The sequence below is a fragment of the Talpa europaea genome (genome assembly GCF_964194135.1).
Source record: "Talpa europaea genome assembly, chromosome: 7".
In the NCBI taxonomy this organism is placed as follows: Eukaryota; Metazoa; Chordata; class Mammalia; order Eulipotyphla; family Talpidae; genus Talpa; species Talpa europaea.
Genome location: NC_140074.1, coordinates 987,766 through 1,002,821, shown reverse-complemented (window position 1 = coordinate 1,002,821; position 15,056 = coordinate 987,766). Strand labels below are relative to the sequence as shown.

Below are 15,056 nucleotides of genomic sequence, written 5' to 3'. Positions count from 1 at the left end.
CCCACTTTCGCCCAGTGTGAGGGGGACCTAAGCTGACCTGCTGGGGGGTCAATGGGGGTGGGGTCAAACCGCCCTTGACTTTCTGCTTGGGGCTGTGACCTGCTGACCCCAGCTGCCCAGGAAATAGATGTTGCACCCGTCCACATGGACTGAGCAGAAGGCGCCTCTTGGAGCGGCCCCCCCACCCCCCGGCTGCGCCTCTTTGTTTGTGGGAGGCCTGGCTCACCAGGCGGGGGCTGGGACTGGTGGGAATTCCCACGGAATCTCGTTCCGCCGCAGGCGAGAAACACAGGCTCTCAGCCTTTGAAGGGCCACGCACGAGAGCAGCCTGATAGAGGCAAACGCCACAAAGGGCACCCGTGGGGCCCCCTGCCTCGCCAGGTGGTAACACGCGTGTGTGGCTGAGGCCCAGATGCCCAGCCCTCCCCAGCCGACACCCCAGACACCCAGATGCTCCCGCCGGCGCCCCAGCCCCTGCTCGGGCTTCGCTGAGGAGCTCCCTGGGTCTGGTGCTGGACCCAGACAGCCTGAGCCGGTTCTGATTTCAGGGTGACCCAGGCCCCGCCGGCATCCCGGGGAAAGACGGTCCTCCCGGGCTACGCGGCTTCCCCGGGGATCGCGGGCTCCCAGGCCCAGTGGTGAGTGTGGCCAGCGGGGAGGCCCGGGCAAGGCCCAGCAAGGCCCAGCGCCCCCTCATGCTGCCCCTCACTGCATTCTCGTTGCCTTGCAGGGAGCACTTGGACTGAAGGGCAGCGAGGGCCCCCCTGGCCCACCAGGCCCCGCGGTGAGTGGTGCAGGCCCCGGGGACCCTAGTCCCATCGCCCCCAGAGCCCCCCTGGGGCCCGTGGGTGTGTGGAGGTTGTGGTGGAGGTGGCCGTGTGAGGGGTGTGGGCAGCGGGTCCCACTGGCCACCCACTGGTAACAGGGCAGGCCTGTGAGGGATGTGGGGTTGGGGGGCGGTCTGTGCAGGGAGCACTGGGCCCTGCCACTCCGAGCTCAGACTTACAGCCAGGCCGCCCGGGCCCATGGGCTGCTTGGTGGTGGCTGTCCCCTGTGGGGTGGCCTGTGGGTCTCACCTGCTGCCCACTAAATGAAGTGACCCCTCCCGATGGGAACATTCTGGCTGAGAGAGGCCTGAAGCCTCGGCACTGGGGCCGGGAGCCCCAGGAGGCTGGCGTGTGTCGCCCGCAGGGCAGGGCAGGGCAGGCCACTAGCCCGCAGAGGACAGAGCTCTCTGGCGGGGGACCCCAGGGGCAAGGGCAAGGCCTCAGGAGGCTGCCCAGACGAGCCCCTGAGAGGCTTCCTCCGGGTGCTCGGGGGCACGGACGTGTGCTTGGGATTACGGGAGTGGGAAAGCTAGAGGACCCGACACGGCCCCCAGAGGCCAGACCCATCACTTCTGCTGAGGAAGGCCCTGGGGAGCCACATCCCAGCCTCTGACCTTTTCTCGCCCCGCCCAGGGCTCTCCGGGGGAGAGAGGCCCGGCTGGTGCCGCTGGGCCCATCGGAATTCCAGGGAGACCCGGACCCCAGGGACCCCCAGGGCCGGCCGGGGAGAAAGGAGCACCTGTGAGTATGGCTGGAGGCGCCGGGTCCCGCGTCTGCCCAGCTGGCCCTGCCCCTCTGCTGGCCAGGGAGTGGCAGCAAGGCCAGCCTGTCCCTCTGCCATGTTCCACGTGTGCGGGCGGGTCAGGGCCCCTGGAGACGTGGCTGTGGACTTGATCTGGGCCAGACTTGGGGTGCCACGGTGGACGGCCACAGGAGAGGGACGCACCTCCTCCCGCCCACCCGCTCGCTCCCCTCCTCGGCTCCCGCCCCTCAGGTCCTTCCCGCCTCCCCCGGCCCCTTGACGTGGCTGCTCCCACAGGCAGCGGTTTGACCTGGTCCTCTCTCTCCTGCAGGGCGAGAAGGGCCCCCAGGGCCCAGCGGGCCGCGATGGCCTGCAGGGTCCCGTGGGGCTCCCGGGTCCAGCCGGCCCCGTGGGTCCCCCTGGAGAAGACGGAGACAAGGTGAGAGGGCGGAGCGCGGCTGGCAGGTGGGCAGGTGGGACAGCAGGGACAGCAGCCCTGCCCACCTGCGCCTGGCTGTGGGGTCCCAGCCGCTGGCTGAGCATCCCCGCCTGCTCGGGACACCGCGCCTGCCCGTGAGGCTCTGGTGCTGCTCCCTGAGTTGCCCTAAGAGGCTTTGCGTGCGGCCTCGCGCTTGGGTGCCCTTCCCCCAGAGGGGCGCTGACTCCAGCTGCCGCCCGGGACTTCAGCAAGGGAGACGGCGCAGGCAGCCGCGCCTCACGAGCTCTCGCGGTGATCGGGCGACACGTCCCACTGTCACCTGGTGACTGTCACCTCAGGGCCTGCGGAGCCCGACCCACGGCCTCAGAGCACAGGGCTGGGCTGTCGCTCTGGCGTCAGGGCGTCCAGTCTGTCACGTGACATTTCCACTGTGGTCCTTACCACGTGATCGGTGCCGAGGCCCGTCTCGCGTCACGGGCTGTCTCGTAGGCCGGTGTGCGGCACCCGGCGGCAGATGGGATGGCTTTCTTGGAGGGCTGGCCGGGGCGGGACTGATGGCCCCCACCTTCCGCAGGGAGAGATCGGGGAGCCTGGACAGAAGGGCAGCAAAGGGGACAAAGGCGAACAGGTGAGCGGGGTGGCGGGGGAGGGCGGGGGCACTGCCACGGGCCGTCCCAGGAGTCACGGGACCTCGGGCTCTCCCTCCTGTGTGCGTGTGACCGTGTGTGCGTGTGTGTCTGCCCACATGTGGCTCCGTGGTGGTCACACGTGGGCAGGCGCCGTCACAGGTGCGTCCAGTCAGGCGGGCACTCTGGTCCCCGAGGCCTGTTCCGCAGACACCAGGCTTCCGGCGCAGAGGGCAGACGGTGACAGGCGCGGCTCAGCCAGAGTTTCCCTCTCTTAAAGACACACCTGCTCTCGCGAGCGCCCTGTCCCCCGTCTCTGCACATCAGGCCCTCCTGGGGCTCCGGGTCCCACGTTCCTCCCGTCTGCCCCCCGTACTCCTGTGCCCTCCCACCCCCCATGCTGTCCCCCTGTGGGAGCCCAGCCAGGACCAACTACCTGACCTTGAGCCTGTTTTACCAGTAGGGCCCCTCGGCCCGCGTCAAGGTTTTGGGGGGCTAGGAGGATGCCGGGGGCCAGTGACCCAGCCTGCAGTGCACCCACAGGATGCCAGGGCGCAGGGTCCGTGGAGGCACACGAGGGCAGAGGGGGCGCGTGCGTGTCTGCCCCGCCGGCCTCACTGTGACTCGGGACGCGGCGTTTGTGTCTCCCACAGGGTCCGCCTGGGCCCACAGGGCCGCAGGGCCCCATTGGACAGCCCGGCCCCTCTGTGAGTACCTGCGGTTCACGGCCCTCAGCGAGGCCTGGTCCCCGAGCTGGGGGGTTCCTCTGGGGGTTCCGGTCAGGGGCCCGCACCCACCTCATGTCTCCTGCAGGGAGCGGACGGGGAGCCGGGCCCTCGGGGCCAGCAGGGCCTTTTTGGGCAGAAAGGGGATGAAGGCTCCAGAGGCTTCCCTGGGCCCCCTGGGCCTGTGGGGCTGCAGGTAAGGATGGGCGGGTGGGTGGCATCAATGGGGTGAGCCTCCTGTGCTCCCCACTTCTCCCCTCCCTCCCGCCTTTCTGAGACGGAGGTGTGAAGGCCAGGCCCCAGGGCCTCCAGGGGACCCCCCAGCCTGGCCTCGCTGCACATCACCCTGACCGGTGGTGCAGACCCCCGCTTGTCAGAAATGCTGGGGAAACCTGATTACTCAGGAGAAAACAAATCAGAGGGGCCCTCCGTGCCCCCCAGCGCCCGCCTCAGCTGTGCATTTCCACACCCCGCCTTCACGCCCATGTGCCATGTTATTTTTTGCAAAGTTGGGATCACACCGCCCTGCGGGGTGCGACCAGCTCCCCCTCCTCCTCCCACACCCCGACTCTGTGACATGCCCTCCTTTCCCTCGTCGCTGTGGGAAGCATGACGTCCCTTCCGGGGCCTCACCAGATGCTGGCTGCCCGGCCCATGTGGGGGACGCGGGGGCACTGCCCTCCTCTGCGCAAGCCTGGTCACCCCATGGGCTGAGTCTGGGTGCGTGGGGGGTGGCCTCGCCCTCGTGTGAGGCAGCGGTGCCAGCCCTGGGTGCCCTGCCGGGGCGTGGGCAGAGACGGTGGGCAGCGTGTACCCATGAGCTTCTCCGCTTCCCTCCCCACAGGGCCTGCCGGGCCCCCCAGGCGAGAAGGGGGAGACGGGGGACGTGGGCCAGATGGTAAGTGTGCCCGGGGCGGCGGGCTGGGTGGTGGTGGCTGCTGCTCTGTGCTCATGCTCTCCATCTTGTAGGGCCCCCCCGGCCCCCCTGGCCCCCGAGGACCCTCGGGCTCTCCAGGTGCTGACGGGCCTCAAGGCCCCCCCGGTGGCATAGGCAATCCTGGTGCTGTGGGAGAGAAGGTGAGGCCCCTGTGCTCCAGGGCGAGGGTGTGTGCGAGGGGCCCCAGGGTGTCCATCTGTCCAGCTACGTCCATGGAGCCTGCGGGGCGGGGTGGGGCGGGGCTGCTGTCTGGGTGTGCACAGAGGGGAGACCCTGCGGGGGTGCCCTGACCCCTGCCGCCTGCACCCCTGTGATGCACCCTGGTGCCTCAGGATAAAAGAAGGGACTGGGGTGTGCACCCCCCACTAGCATCCCCCACACGCCGTTTCTGGAACTTTCTTTATAACGTCAGTCCACTAACTTGAAAGAAATCTTCTGTCACTGTTCATGTTTCACGGCATGAAAATGAAAACACTCAGCCAAGGGCAGGCACTGGGGTGCTGCAGGGTCCCCCCTCGCTGGCCCCGCGGGACCTGCCCCAGCCCCAGCCCCTGTCCCTAACACCCCGGGGCTGCCCTAGCCCCCATCCCCACCACCCGCCAGGACGCTCTCCCCCTGCATTGCCTCCCCATGCCCCCCACCAGCCTCGCCTGGAGCCCCCAGGGACACCAAACACCTCATGTGTCCATTGCTGCCCTGAGTGGTCAGAGGCGGTGGCTCCATACCCGGGCCTGAGGTCAAGGAGGATGCACTAGTGCTGGCGCGGCCACGTGTCCCCTGATGTGACCACCTGTCTCCTCCTCAGGGAGAGCCTGGCGAAGCTGGAGACCCTGGCCTTCCCGGAGAAGGGGGCCCCCCGGTGAGTGCGGCGTGGGGGCTGTGCAAGTGAGGATGCTGGGCTGGAGGCCCCCGCTCGGCCTCGCTCTCCCTCCCTGGAAATGGGAGTCAGGACCCTGTGCCCACGTCACTCGAGGAAGGGCCGTGGCAGGGGTGTGTGTGTGCGCAGATGTGTGCGTGTGTGCGTGTGCATGTGTGCGGGTGTGCACGGCTATGTGCGAGTGCACAGGCGGCAGCCATGAGTGCCCATCGTGGCCAAAGGGTGCTCCTCTGTCGGGGTGTGGGCTCTCGCCCAGGCCACTGTCCAGGGGGCTGGTCGGCAGGAGAGCAGCCTTGGCGGGCACATCACAGGCCCCGGGTACTTGGGGCCAGGAGGCTGCTCCCGGCCCGAGGGCCACAGAGGGCGGCTGGGTGAAGGCCCCTCATCCAGTCGCTCGCCTGAGGAGGGCAGCACGCCCTGCACGTGAGGGCCAGCCTCGGAGGCTGGCTCTGAGGACGCAGCCTGTGCCCTCCAGGGACCCAAAGGAGAGAGGGGAGAGAAGGGCGAGTCGGGACCTTCGGGTGCTGCTGGACCCCCTGGACCCAAAGGCCCTCCCGGAGACGACGGGCCCAAAGGAAGCCCCGTGAGTAGCCCGAGGTGTCATGCTGGGCGCACGGCTGCGCCGCGGGGGGTGGGGGGGCACCTGAGGGGGCCGTGTGCGGGGTGGGGTCTGGAGGGGCTCCCGGGCAGCACCTCCTAGAAGCTCCGGGTCTGGCCTCAGCTCCAGCTGCAGAGGACAGGGCTGGCCCCAGCCGCTGCCCCCAGGCTGGCTGTGCGGCCTGAAGGACGCCCCGGCTGCAGGGCGCACCGTGGCATGGGGTGGTCAGAACGTTCTGGAAGGTGAAAGGAAGCCGCGCGGCAGCGCCGGGGTGTGCAGGCTCAGGCGTGCCTCTTCTTTCCAGGGCCCGGTCGGTTTCCCTGGAGATCCCGGCCCCCCCGGAGAGCCCGGCCCCGCGGTAGGTGCCAGGCCCTCGCCCCACCTGTCCCTGCCAGCCCGTCTGGCTCCGCTGTCCTTTGTGTGGATCCTCCCTGGGTGCCGTGGGGTCCCGGTAGCCCCGAGCTGAGATCAGATGGAGAAAGGCTTCGAGGGCGCCTCCCACTGGCTGGGTCTTGATTTTGGGAAGGGGCTGGGGACGGACACACTGGGCACCTGTCATCTTGGGGTGCCATCCGGTGGCAGAAGGACCCCGCTTTTGTCCCCACAGGGTCAAGATGGTCCCCCTGGTGACAAAGGAGATGATGGTGAAGCCGGGCAAACGGTGAGTCCCCTGACCTCCGGGGGTCCTGACACAGCAGAGCGGGAGCGCTCCCTGGGGGCTGCTGGAAGCCAGTGCTCCTCCGGGAGGAGGGGTGCCCCGAGCCCCGGGGTGTCCGCGGCCCCCTGGCCATGGGGTTCCCTGTGTTCCTGCCTGACCAGCTCATGCTGCCTCGGCTCTTCCCCCGGAGGCCCCTTCGCAGCAGACCTGGCCTTACCCTTGACCTTGGGGTTAGGGCATGCTACTTCAAGTCAAGAGGGCACTCTGGGGTGGACCGGGCCAGGGTGGGACTGCCTGTGGGGATGACCCTCGCGTCCTCACGTCCCTGCCTGACCTGTCCTGCCCCAACCCTGCAGCGGCTGCCGGCTGCGGGCTCTGGCCCAGGCGTGGCCGGCTTCCCTGCTTTGGTGAGCAGAGAAGGCTCAGGGACGCTGGCTCGGGGGCACCGGCTCTGGCCAGGCCCCCGGGGAGCTGTCAGGCCCATCACCTGGACTGCATGTGCCCTCCGGGCCCGGGGTCCACCCCTGGGGGCGTGCAGGCCACAGGCTGAGCCGGTGTCGAGTGGCAGGTTGTGGAGACTGGCAGGGCGTTCCCTCCACGTGGGCAAGCGTTCTCGAGTGTGGGGGCCTAGGCAGGTGCCACTGCCCTCCCCAGAGGCCTTCCCGCCAGCTCCACCAGGGGCGCATCAGGGCTGGCGGGGATGGATGGAAACAGGCCCACGGGCCAACCTGCCAGCCCTGACGCCGGCCCCCCTTCTTTCTCCCACTCCAGGGGTCCCCGGGCCCGACCGGTGAGCCGGGTCCCTCTGGGCCTCCAGGAAAAAGGGTGAGTTGACCTGCCGGCTTTCTGCCTGGCTTCAGCCTCACGCCCTTTCTGTGGTGCCTGCTCTGCCCCCTCCCTCACGGGGGGCCCCCCGGGCTCGCAGCCACTTCCGTGTTTGAAGCCCATCCTCCGCGTTGTCACATGTCACATGGCAGCCCTGCGGGTCCACTTGGGGGAGCGGCTGTCGAAAGGCTCTCGTGGGGAGAACACGGGCCAGAGATCCTTTCCCCTGGGCCCCCCTTCTGGCCAGCCAGCCAGACTCAGGGGGTTCTTGGCACGGAATGACAGCGCTCTGTTGCTCCCCAGTAAGCGGGCTGCTTGGTAGGCAGCCCAGGAAAGGGGCCCTGGGCATCTCCAGGGGTCCAGAATGGCGGGGATGCCTCGCTGGCCGCGCCCCCCCCGCCCACCCATCTCCCCCAGCTGCACCAACTCACCCTATTCTCTCGTCTGTCGCAGGGTCCCCCCGGCCCCGCAGGCCCTGAAGGCAGACAGGGGGAGAAAGGCGCCAAGGTAGGGCCCTGGCCTGCGTGGCTCTCCCGGTGCAGAGCGGCGTGGTGAGCGCTGGGCGGGAAGGGTGGGCACAGGGAAGCCAGCAGGCGGAGGGCAGCCTCTAGCCTGGACCTGGGCACTGTCCCCGGAAGGCAGGCAGCGTGGCCTGGCCCTCGGGCACCAGGGCCCCTGGTTCAGTGCCACCGTCCGCCGGCCTGAGGGCCTGGGGTTGGACCCGGCCACCCCTTGGCTGCCCCACCTGGGGAGTGGGGAGAAGGGGCACAGGGGAGAAGGGACACTGGGGGAGCAGCTGGCACCTGGGCGTTCTCCCGGGGGTGATGGGGGAGCCCGCCGGCGCCAGGCGCCTCTGCCCGCTCAGGTGGGGCTGGCCGGGCCCCCTGCACCATGTGCCCGTGCTGCCTGTGACCCCAGGGGCAGTGACCCGCCTGGTGGTGGAATCGTGGCTCCTGGGAGTCTAGTGGCCACGGCCGTGAGCAGGATGGAGAACTGGTGGGCAGTTTCCCTAAGGACGGTGGGAGCGTTCTGGGCAGACCCCAGATATCTGGGGGCATCTGGGGCTTCTGAGCAGTGGTCCTGGGCCAGGGTGACCGGACCCCGCTCTGTCCTCCCGCAGGGAGAAGCTGGCTTGGAAGGCCCTCCTGGGAAGACTGGCCCCATCGGCCCCCAGGGGGCCCCTGGCAAGCCGGGCCCCGATGGCCTGAGAGGCATCCCCGGCCCCGTGGTGAGTGGACCGGGAGGCCTGGGGGGCAGCTGAGGGGGGGACTGGGTGTGGGGCCGGGGCGGGCTGCAGTGGGGCTCACCCTGAGGGTCGACCATGTTTCAGGGTGAACAAGGCCTCCCGGGATCTCCAGGCCCCGATGGGCCCCCCGGCCCCCTGGTGAGTAATGTTCTCCCCAAGCTTCTCCTGGGGGCTAGGGAGGGTAGATATGGGGGTGAGAACTCTGATCCTGCTCCCCGCCACCCACAGGGCCCCCCAGGGCTCCCTGGCCTCAAAGGAGATTCTGGCCCCAAAGGAGAAAAGGTAAGATGGGCCTCGGGTGCCTCAGCTGTGGCTCGGGCCCTGCTCACGCCGGCTTCACGCCCAGCCGTACTCGGGGCGCCAGGGGCCGGGCGGGACGTGCCGGGCCTCGGGAGCCCTCCCGCCTGTGGCTCGGGCCTGTCCTGTCTGGCTGCTGCCGGGGCGTGGGTGCGCCGCCCGCCGTGGCCCGGTGGCTGCCGTGAGGACCCACACGCGCCTCCGCGCACTTCCTGTCCCACAGGGCCACCCCGGCTTGATCGGACTCATCGGGCCCCCAGGTGAACAGGGCGAAAAGGGCGACCGCGGGCTCCCCGGCCCCCAGGGCTCCTCCGGCCCCAAGGGAGAGCAGGTACGTGAGTCGGCCCCGCTCAGCCCCTCCCGGCGGGGGCCCTGGAGACCCCACACCCAAGAGCTGCCCGCACGGACCAGGACTCCCTGACTCTGAGCGGGCCCGGGCGCTGGTGGGGGCAGGCGGGCCTGTGCCCCCAGCTGGCCGAGACCCCAGGGGCTCGAGTGCGGCCCGTGTGCACAGCCCGTGTCGAGGCTGGCAGGACGGACACGCGGCGGCATCCGCGCACTCGCCCCAGGGCTGTTCTGCGGGTCCCACCAACAGCGGAAAATGGCCAGAGGGGCCACGCCAGGCCTTTGCCTCTTAGTTCCAAGTCCGGGCCCTGGAAGGGGGTCTCCATGCGCATCCCCGGCGGGGGTGTGGGGTGGGGCGGCAGAGCTGGGGCGTGGGGAGGGACAGGGAGGAGAGTGAGGTGATCGGACGCTGCCACCCACCCCTGCTTTCTGTCCCCGCAGGGCATCGCTGGTCCCTCGGGCCCCATCGGCCCCCCGGGCTTCCCAGGCTTGCCGGTGCGTATCTGCGGAGTTGGGTCGGGGCGTCCCGGCGGCGGGGGGTGCAGCTGGCCTGGGCCCAGCCCGCAGCTGCGGAGTCGGGCGGAGTCAAGGCGAGCGCCTCCAGGTGGACTCGCTGCCAGCTGGGCCTCGGGGTTCTCAGCCTCAGGGCTGAGAGTGGGGTCCCGGCTCCTGGTTTCCTGAGGGGGCAGGAGAGGCGGGGAGACGCCTCTCTGGGTACTGACATTTGACAGCAGGCATTTGGGGGGCACCCAGCTCCCAACCCTGGTTCCACACGAGCCAGGTCAGGCCGGCCCTAGCGAGAAGGGGACCCACGACGCCAAAGACCCCCCAGCCTGAGTCCCTCGCCCTTCCCGGGTCTGCGGCCGCCGAGGTCCCGGAGAGACTTGTGGGAGCGGCCGGCCGAGGGTGTGGGTCAGAGGGGGTGCCAGGTGGGATCGCCCGTGGCTGATGCTCTGCCCTCTGCCCCCACAGGGTCCTCCTGGCCCCAAAGGTGCTAAGGGCTCCTCGGTAAGTGGTGTGGCCTGGGTGGCCTCCGGGATGACGCCCGCCCTGGCCCTTCCTCCCCTGCGCTGGCAGCTGCCCCCAGCCCCTGCCCGGGCCGTCTGGGACACGGCTCTGGGGTCTCTGCTCCTGCCTGGCCCCTGCCTTCCTGTCCCGTCTTGGGGCATCTGCCCGTGCGCCCCGCCTCTGCACGGAGGCCCGGACACTCTAGCCCCGGCGGGTTTCGATCACCTCGCGCCGCGTGACCAGGGCTGTTCTTTGTCCCCAGGGTCCAACCGGCCCCAAGGGTGAGGCAGGCCACCCAGGACCCCCTGGTCCCCCGGTAAGTGGGCTTGAAGACTGGCAAGTAGGGTGGGTCCTGCTGGCACCAGGGGGCCCTGGGAAGCCTGATTGTGAAGGTGGCGTCCAGACCTTCCCAGCCTGGTGTCTCGGGGGGCGGGGCCTGTGCAGGGAGGTGGGGGGGAGCGGGGGGTGTTAGCCTGCCCGCCTGTGGCTGCTGACCTTGTGCCCGCAAGGTCGGTTTGTGGCAGGGAGCAGGCACAGCTGGGGTGGGTGGTCTGCGTGTACTCGTGTGTGCATGAGTTTGTGTGTACACGTGTGCATGTGTGTACTCACATGCGTGTGTCTTGTTGCAGTGTGGGGTGTATTGCACGTGTGCTCGTGTGTGTGTGCAGTGTGTGTGTCTGGGGGCTCGCCCTGCGGTGCAGGTGGAGCTGGGGCGCCTTGCGGCCAGCCCCTCCCCTCTGTGCTGCCCTTGGCTGGCACCTCCTGACACAACGTCCGTGGCTTTGCCGCGGCCCCACTGTGTGCAGCCCCGGGCTCGGCTGCAGAGGTGCAGCGAGGTGACATCGGGCCCACCAGAGGCTGGGAGGCGGGAGGGCCGGGGCGGGCACCACGACAGCTGGTCCTGAGGCTGGTGCCCCGGGCCTGGCGGTGGCCGAGCGTGGAAGGCCCGGAGGCGGGAAAGAGAAGAACCCGTGCTGGGTGGACGGGCGTCGCCAGCCCAGGAAGCTGGGCCCGGGAGACTCGGCCGGGCTGCAGAGCTGCGTCTGCCCTGTCGCCCATCCCTCCTCCGCACCGCCTCCTCTCTGCAGGGCCCCCCGGGCGAGGTCATCCAGCCCCTGCCGATCCAGGCGTCCCGGACGCGGCGGAACATTGACGCCAGCCAGCTGCTGGACGAGGCGGAGAGCGAGAGCTACGTGGACTACGCGGACGGCATGGAGGAGGTGTTCGGCTCGCTCAACTCCCTGAAGCTAGAGATCGAGCAGATGAAGCGGCCGCTGGGCACCCAGCAGAACCCCGCCCGCACCTGCAAGGACCTGCAGCTCTGCCACCCCGACTTCCCAGACGGTGGGGGCCCGGGGCCCAGGGCGGGTGGAGGGGACAGCGTGGGGGCCCTGCGACAGGGCCCAGAATGGAGTCCCAGGACAGGGGAGGGGGCAGGTAGGCCAGCCTCACTGGGCCTCCGTGCTCGGTCTGCACAGGGGCCACGGGCCTCTCCCCCTCTAAGCCGAGAGGGCTTTGGCGTGGGAGGTGACGTGGTGCTGGCAGATCAGGGTGAGGTCAAGGCTTTGAGGTTGCTCAGAGGTGGGTCTGGTCTGGACCCAGCTGTCACCTGGCCAGTAGCTGCTTTCCCCTGAGCCCGATCCCCATCTTGAAGGGTGTGAGGCCCTAGCCCCGAGCCGGGAGGGCAGAGAGGGTGAGCCCTCAGGCAAGCCCGGGAGGCGCTGCCCGCTGGGGCCCAGCGCCATGCTGGGGTTGGGGGGCCAGAAGCGCAGGCCTTGGCTCGACATCACTGAGACACAGACTCTGCCGTCCCGGTTAGGGGCGCTGCCCCTACGGGGTTGAAGCCACCGGCCTTCCCGGTTCCCCAGGGGAGCGTGAAGGCCTCCCCTGTGGGAGGGGGGTCACCGTGGCTCTGGCCATTGCCCCCCACCCCGTGCATGGACGTCCAGGCTTCCATGGGCCTGGCTGCCCTCTGGTGGCCCTTCCCTCGCATGTCCTCGGCTGGACAGGGTGTCCGGGCAGTCCCACTAACCGGTCCCCCGTCTCGGCGGTGCAGGTGAATACTGGGTCGACCCCAACCAAGGCTGCTCCGGGGACTCCTTCAAAGTCTACTGCAACTTCACGGGCGGCGGGGCCACCTGCGTCTTCCCCGACAAGAAGTCGGAGGGGGTGAGTCCGCACCCCTCACGGCCGGGGGCCTCTCACAGGCCGGCCAGCGGTGGCGTTTCCCGGGGAGAATGAAAACCAGAGGCTGCTCAGTTTCAAAGCTGAGGGCTCTCCCCCAGAGACCGACCTTAAGAAGATGTTCCCAGCGGGCATCTCCGCCCTGCCTGCCCAGGTCCTCCCTAAGTGACCGGGGTCCCGCCCAGGCCACCTGAGGCCCATTGGTGGGATTGGGGGCAGCAGAGAGGACGGCGCCCCGGCCCCAGGCGGCTTTCCTGCGTCTCCATAGCTGCCCCCTCCCGAGGCCCTCCCGAGTCTCCCCGCAAAAGCCTGCTCCATAAAGCTGTCCGTGCAGGGCTGTGCTGAGGGAGGGTCTCGTTCATCGAGACTGGCCCGGGACACTGCCATAGACGCTGCTGGCTGTGCTCGTTGAAGCGCTCGCTGCCGTGGTGACTGTGTGGACGGCGTGTGCAGCGGGTGTGGACAGTGTGTGCAGCGGGGGTGTAGACAGCATGTGCAGCGGGGGTGTAGGCAGCATGTGCAGGAGGTGTGGATGGCGTGTGCAGCGGGGTGTGGACAGCACGTGCGATGGGGTGTGACGGCACGTGACCGCGTGGTGGGCGTGCGTGGTGGGCATGTGCATGGAGGCCGGGCTGTACTGGCCCTGGACCCAGCAGGGGGACCAGGTCTAACTGGACCCTTTAGCCGGGGTCCACAGTCTCCAGCCCAGCAGGCCCCGTCCCGGCCCTCTGTGACATGCCATGATCCTCACCGGGGGCAGCGGGTCCCTGGGGCCTCGGTCCTGTCACCCTGCAGGGCAGGCTCTGGTCCGGGTGCTGGAGCCTGGGGCTGGGGCCGCCATGGCCACTGCCCTCGGCAAACAGAGCCCTTCCCGGGCGGCCGAGGGGGTGGAGCCGCAAGTGTCCCTGACACCGAGCCCACCACGGGCAGCAGAAGGTGGGCTGTGCCCCAGTGGGCTCTCGGGACCTAGCGCACAGTAAGGGGCTGTTGGGGCAGATGCCTGCCCCCTCCCGGGGACCCCTCATCTGCTTTCCCGGCTCGAGTCCGGCCCGGTCTCCTCAGCACTGCTGGGAGTGGGCCCTCCACTCGGACAGTCACCCCGGCTTCTGCGCTCGGAGCGGGGGACTCGCGGGCCCAGCGACAGGCCTCCTGGAGGGGCACCCCGCTCACCCCCCGCTTGTCCCCCCTCACCCCCACTCACTCCACAGCTTACTCTGAGCTAGGCCGTCCTGGGCCTGCAGCCTGGGCCCTGCAGAGAGCAGACGCCAAGGGGGCAGCAGCACCTTCGTTTGACGAGTCTGCTGCTGCGACACCCTAGGCTCTCCTGGTGCTCCCAGGGGGCACCCCCCGGGCCACTTGTCCCCAGGAGGGCACCCCACACACACCCCCCCAGAGCAGTCAGGGTCAGGTGAGAGGACGCCCCCTCACCCCCTTCCCTGCTCCCCGCCACCCCCAGCGTCACCCTGAGCATCACCCAGACCCTCCGGGACCTGCCGGCCGCTCCCGCTGCGGTTCTTCACGGTGGTGGCGGCTTCTGCCCTGTGCGGGCTGGGCCTCCGGAGCAGGGTTGGGGAGCAGCGGGCGGGCGGGGCGCGCTGGCGTGGCGGCGTCCCTCCGGGGCAGGGTGGGGGAGCGGGCGGCGGGGCGAGCTGGCGGGACGGCGTCCGGGGCAGGGGCAGTAACCCTTGTCTCTGTTTCTCTCCCTCTCCCGCCTGCGCCGTGTCTAGGCCAGAATCACTTCCTGGCCCAAAGAGACCCCGGGCTCCTGGTTCAGTGAATTCAAGCGTGGTAAACTGGTAAGGCGCCCGGGGCCCCCGCGGCGTCCTCAGCCCGCCCGTTCCTATCTTGCAGAGTAAGATGGCCCGCTGGCCCAAAGAGCGGCCCTCCACCTGGTATAGCCAGTACAAGCGAGGGGCCCTGGTAAGTGGCGCGGCCCGCCGGCCGCGCGGCCGCTCAGCTCTGCATGACTAACGCCTGTCAGCGCCGGCCCATTGCTCGGCCCGCGCCCAGCGCCCGCCCGCACCCACACCCACCGGGCACTCCGGACGGCATCCAGGGCGCCTGGAGCCACAGCGGGCGCCAGGGCCTAGCAGGCGGGCAGGCGGACCGGAACCCAGGCCACTCGCCCTCCCGCCTCCTCCAGGACCCCAGTCTCCCCGCCCCGCAGGCTGCACGGGGCCAAGGCCGCGGGGAGTGCCCAGGCCGGGTCCCGGCCTCTCCCACCGCGCTGGTCCTGCCACACCCATCCCAGAGGAGCTTGGTCTCCCCGGCGAGAGGGAAGTAGGGTGTCCCTGAGGCCGGTCAGCCCGAGAGCCTACGCCACAGCTCCAGTGTGGACTGCTGTCCCCAGCGTCCCCGGGCGAGGAGCCGCCCTGTGCGATCTTCCCAGATGGAGCAGGCTGGCCCCTGCGTGCGGCCCCAAACCCCGACTCCCCTCCGTCAGCTCTACTTGTCCTCTGTGGCCCAGGGAGGGCCGTCCCTCCTGGCTGCACCGGCTCTGGGCTCGTGACCCCCGGTACCGGCCCCCGGTCCCCAGCCATGTGCCTGCCGCCCTGGCCCTGCCACACCCGAGGCCGAGCTTCACCTTGAGGCTTGGCGGCTGCGTTAACACCTCACGCCCTCCCTGCCCTTGACCCCAAGCACCCACTCTCCCAGCTTGCCGAAGGCTGCACCCACCTGGGCCCTGACTTTGGAGGCTGGACGTGGGCCCCTCGCCTCTGCC

The 15,056-nt window shown here is 69.7% G+C and overlaps 1 protein-coding gene across 3 annotated transcripts in view; it reads left to right on the top strand.

Moving 5' to 3' along the window:
* Positions 1–15,056, top strand: part of COL5A1 (collagen type V alpha 1 chain) — a gene marked incomplete at its 5' end in the record, with an annotated part of 77,613 nt that overhangs the window by 58,971 nt on the left and 3,586 nt on the right. For 2 of the 3 annotated variants that reach the window (XM_084238796.1, XM_084238794.1), the window contains 25 exons: positions 549–638; positions 731–784; positions 1,461–1,568; positions 1,901–2,008; positions 2,583–2,636; positions 3,288–3,341; positions 3,448–3,555; positions 4,204–4,257; positions 4,329–4,436; positions 5,102–5,155; positions 5,649–5,756; positions 6,076–6,129; positions 6,379–6,432; positions 7,201–7,254; positions 7,708–7,761; positions 8,375–8,482; positions 8,585–8,638; positions 8,729–8,782; positions 9,021–9,128; positions 9,584–9,637; positions 10,115–10,150; positions 10,413–10,466; positions 11,239–11,494; positions 12,207–12,319; positions 14,062–14,130. In XM_084238796.1, the coding sequence (XP_084094922.1) occupies positions 549–638; positions 731–784; positions 1,461–1,568; positions 1,901–2,008; positions 2,583–2,636; positions 3,288–3,341; positions 3,448–3,555; positions 4,204–4,257; positions 4,329–4,436; positions 5,102–5,155; positions 5,649–5,756; positions 6,076–6,129; positions 6,379–6,432; positions 7,201–7,254; positions 7,708–7,761; positions 8,375–8,482; positions 8,585–8,638; positions 8,729–8,782; positions 9,021–9,128; positions 9,584–9,637; positions 10,115–10,150; positions 10,413–10,466; positions 11,239–11,494; positions 12,207–12,319; positions 14,062–14,130 (2,022 nt within the window). Of the gene's footprint in view, positions 1–548; positions 639–730; positions 785–1,460; positions 1,569–1,900; positions 2,009–2,582; positions 2,637–3,287; positions 3,342–3,447; positions 3,556–4,203; positions 4,258–4,328; positions 4,437–5,101; positions 5,156–5,648; positions 5,757–6,075; positions 6,130–6,378; positions 6,433–7,200; positions 7,255–7,707; positions 7,762–8,374; positions 8,483–8,584; positions 8,639–8,728; positions 8,783–9,020; positions 9,129–9,583; positions 9,638–10,114; positions 10,151–10,412; positions 10,467–11,238; positions 11,495–12,206; positions 12,320–14,061; positions 14,131–14,185; positions 14,255–15,056 lie in introns of all 3 variants that reach the window. The other variant, XM_084238795.1, reaches the window with a different exon arrangement.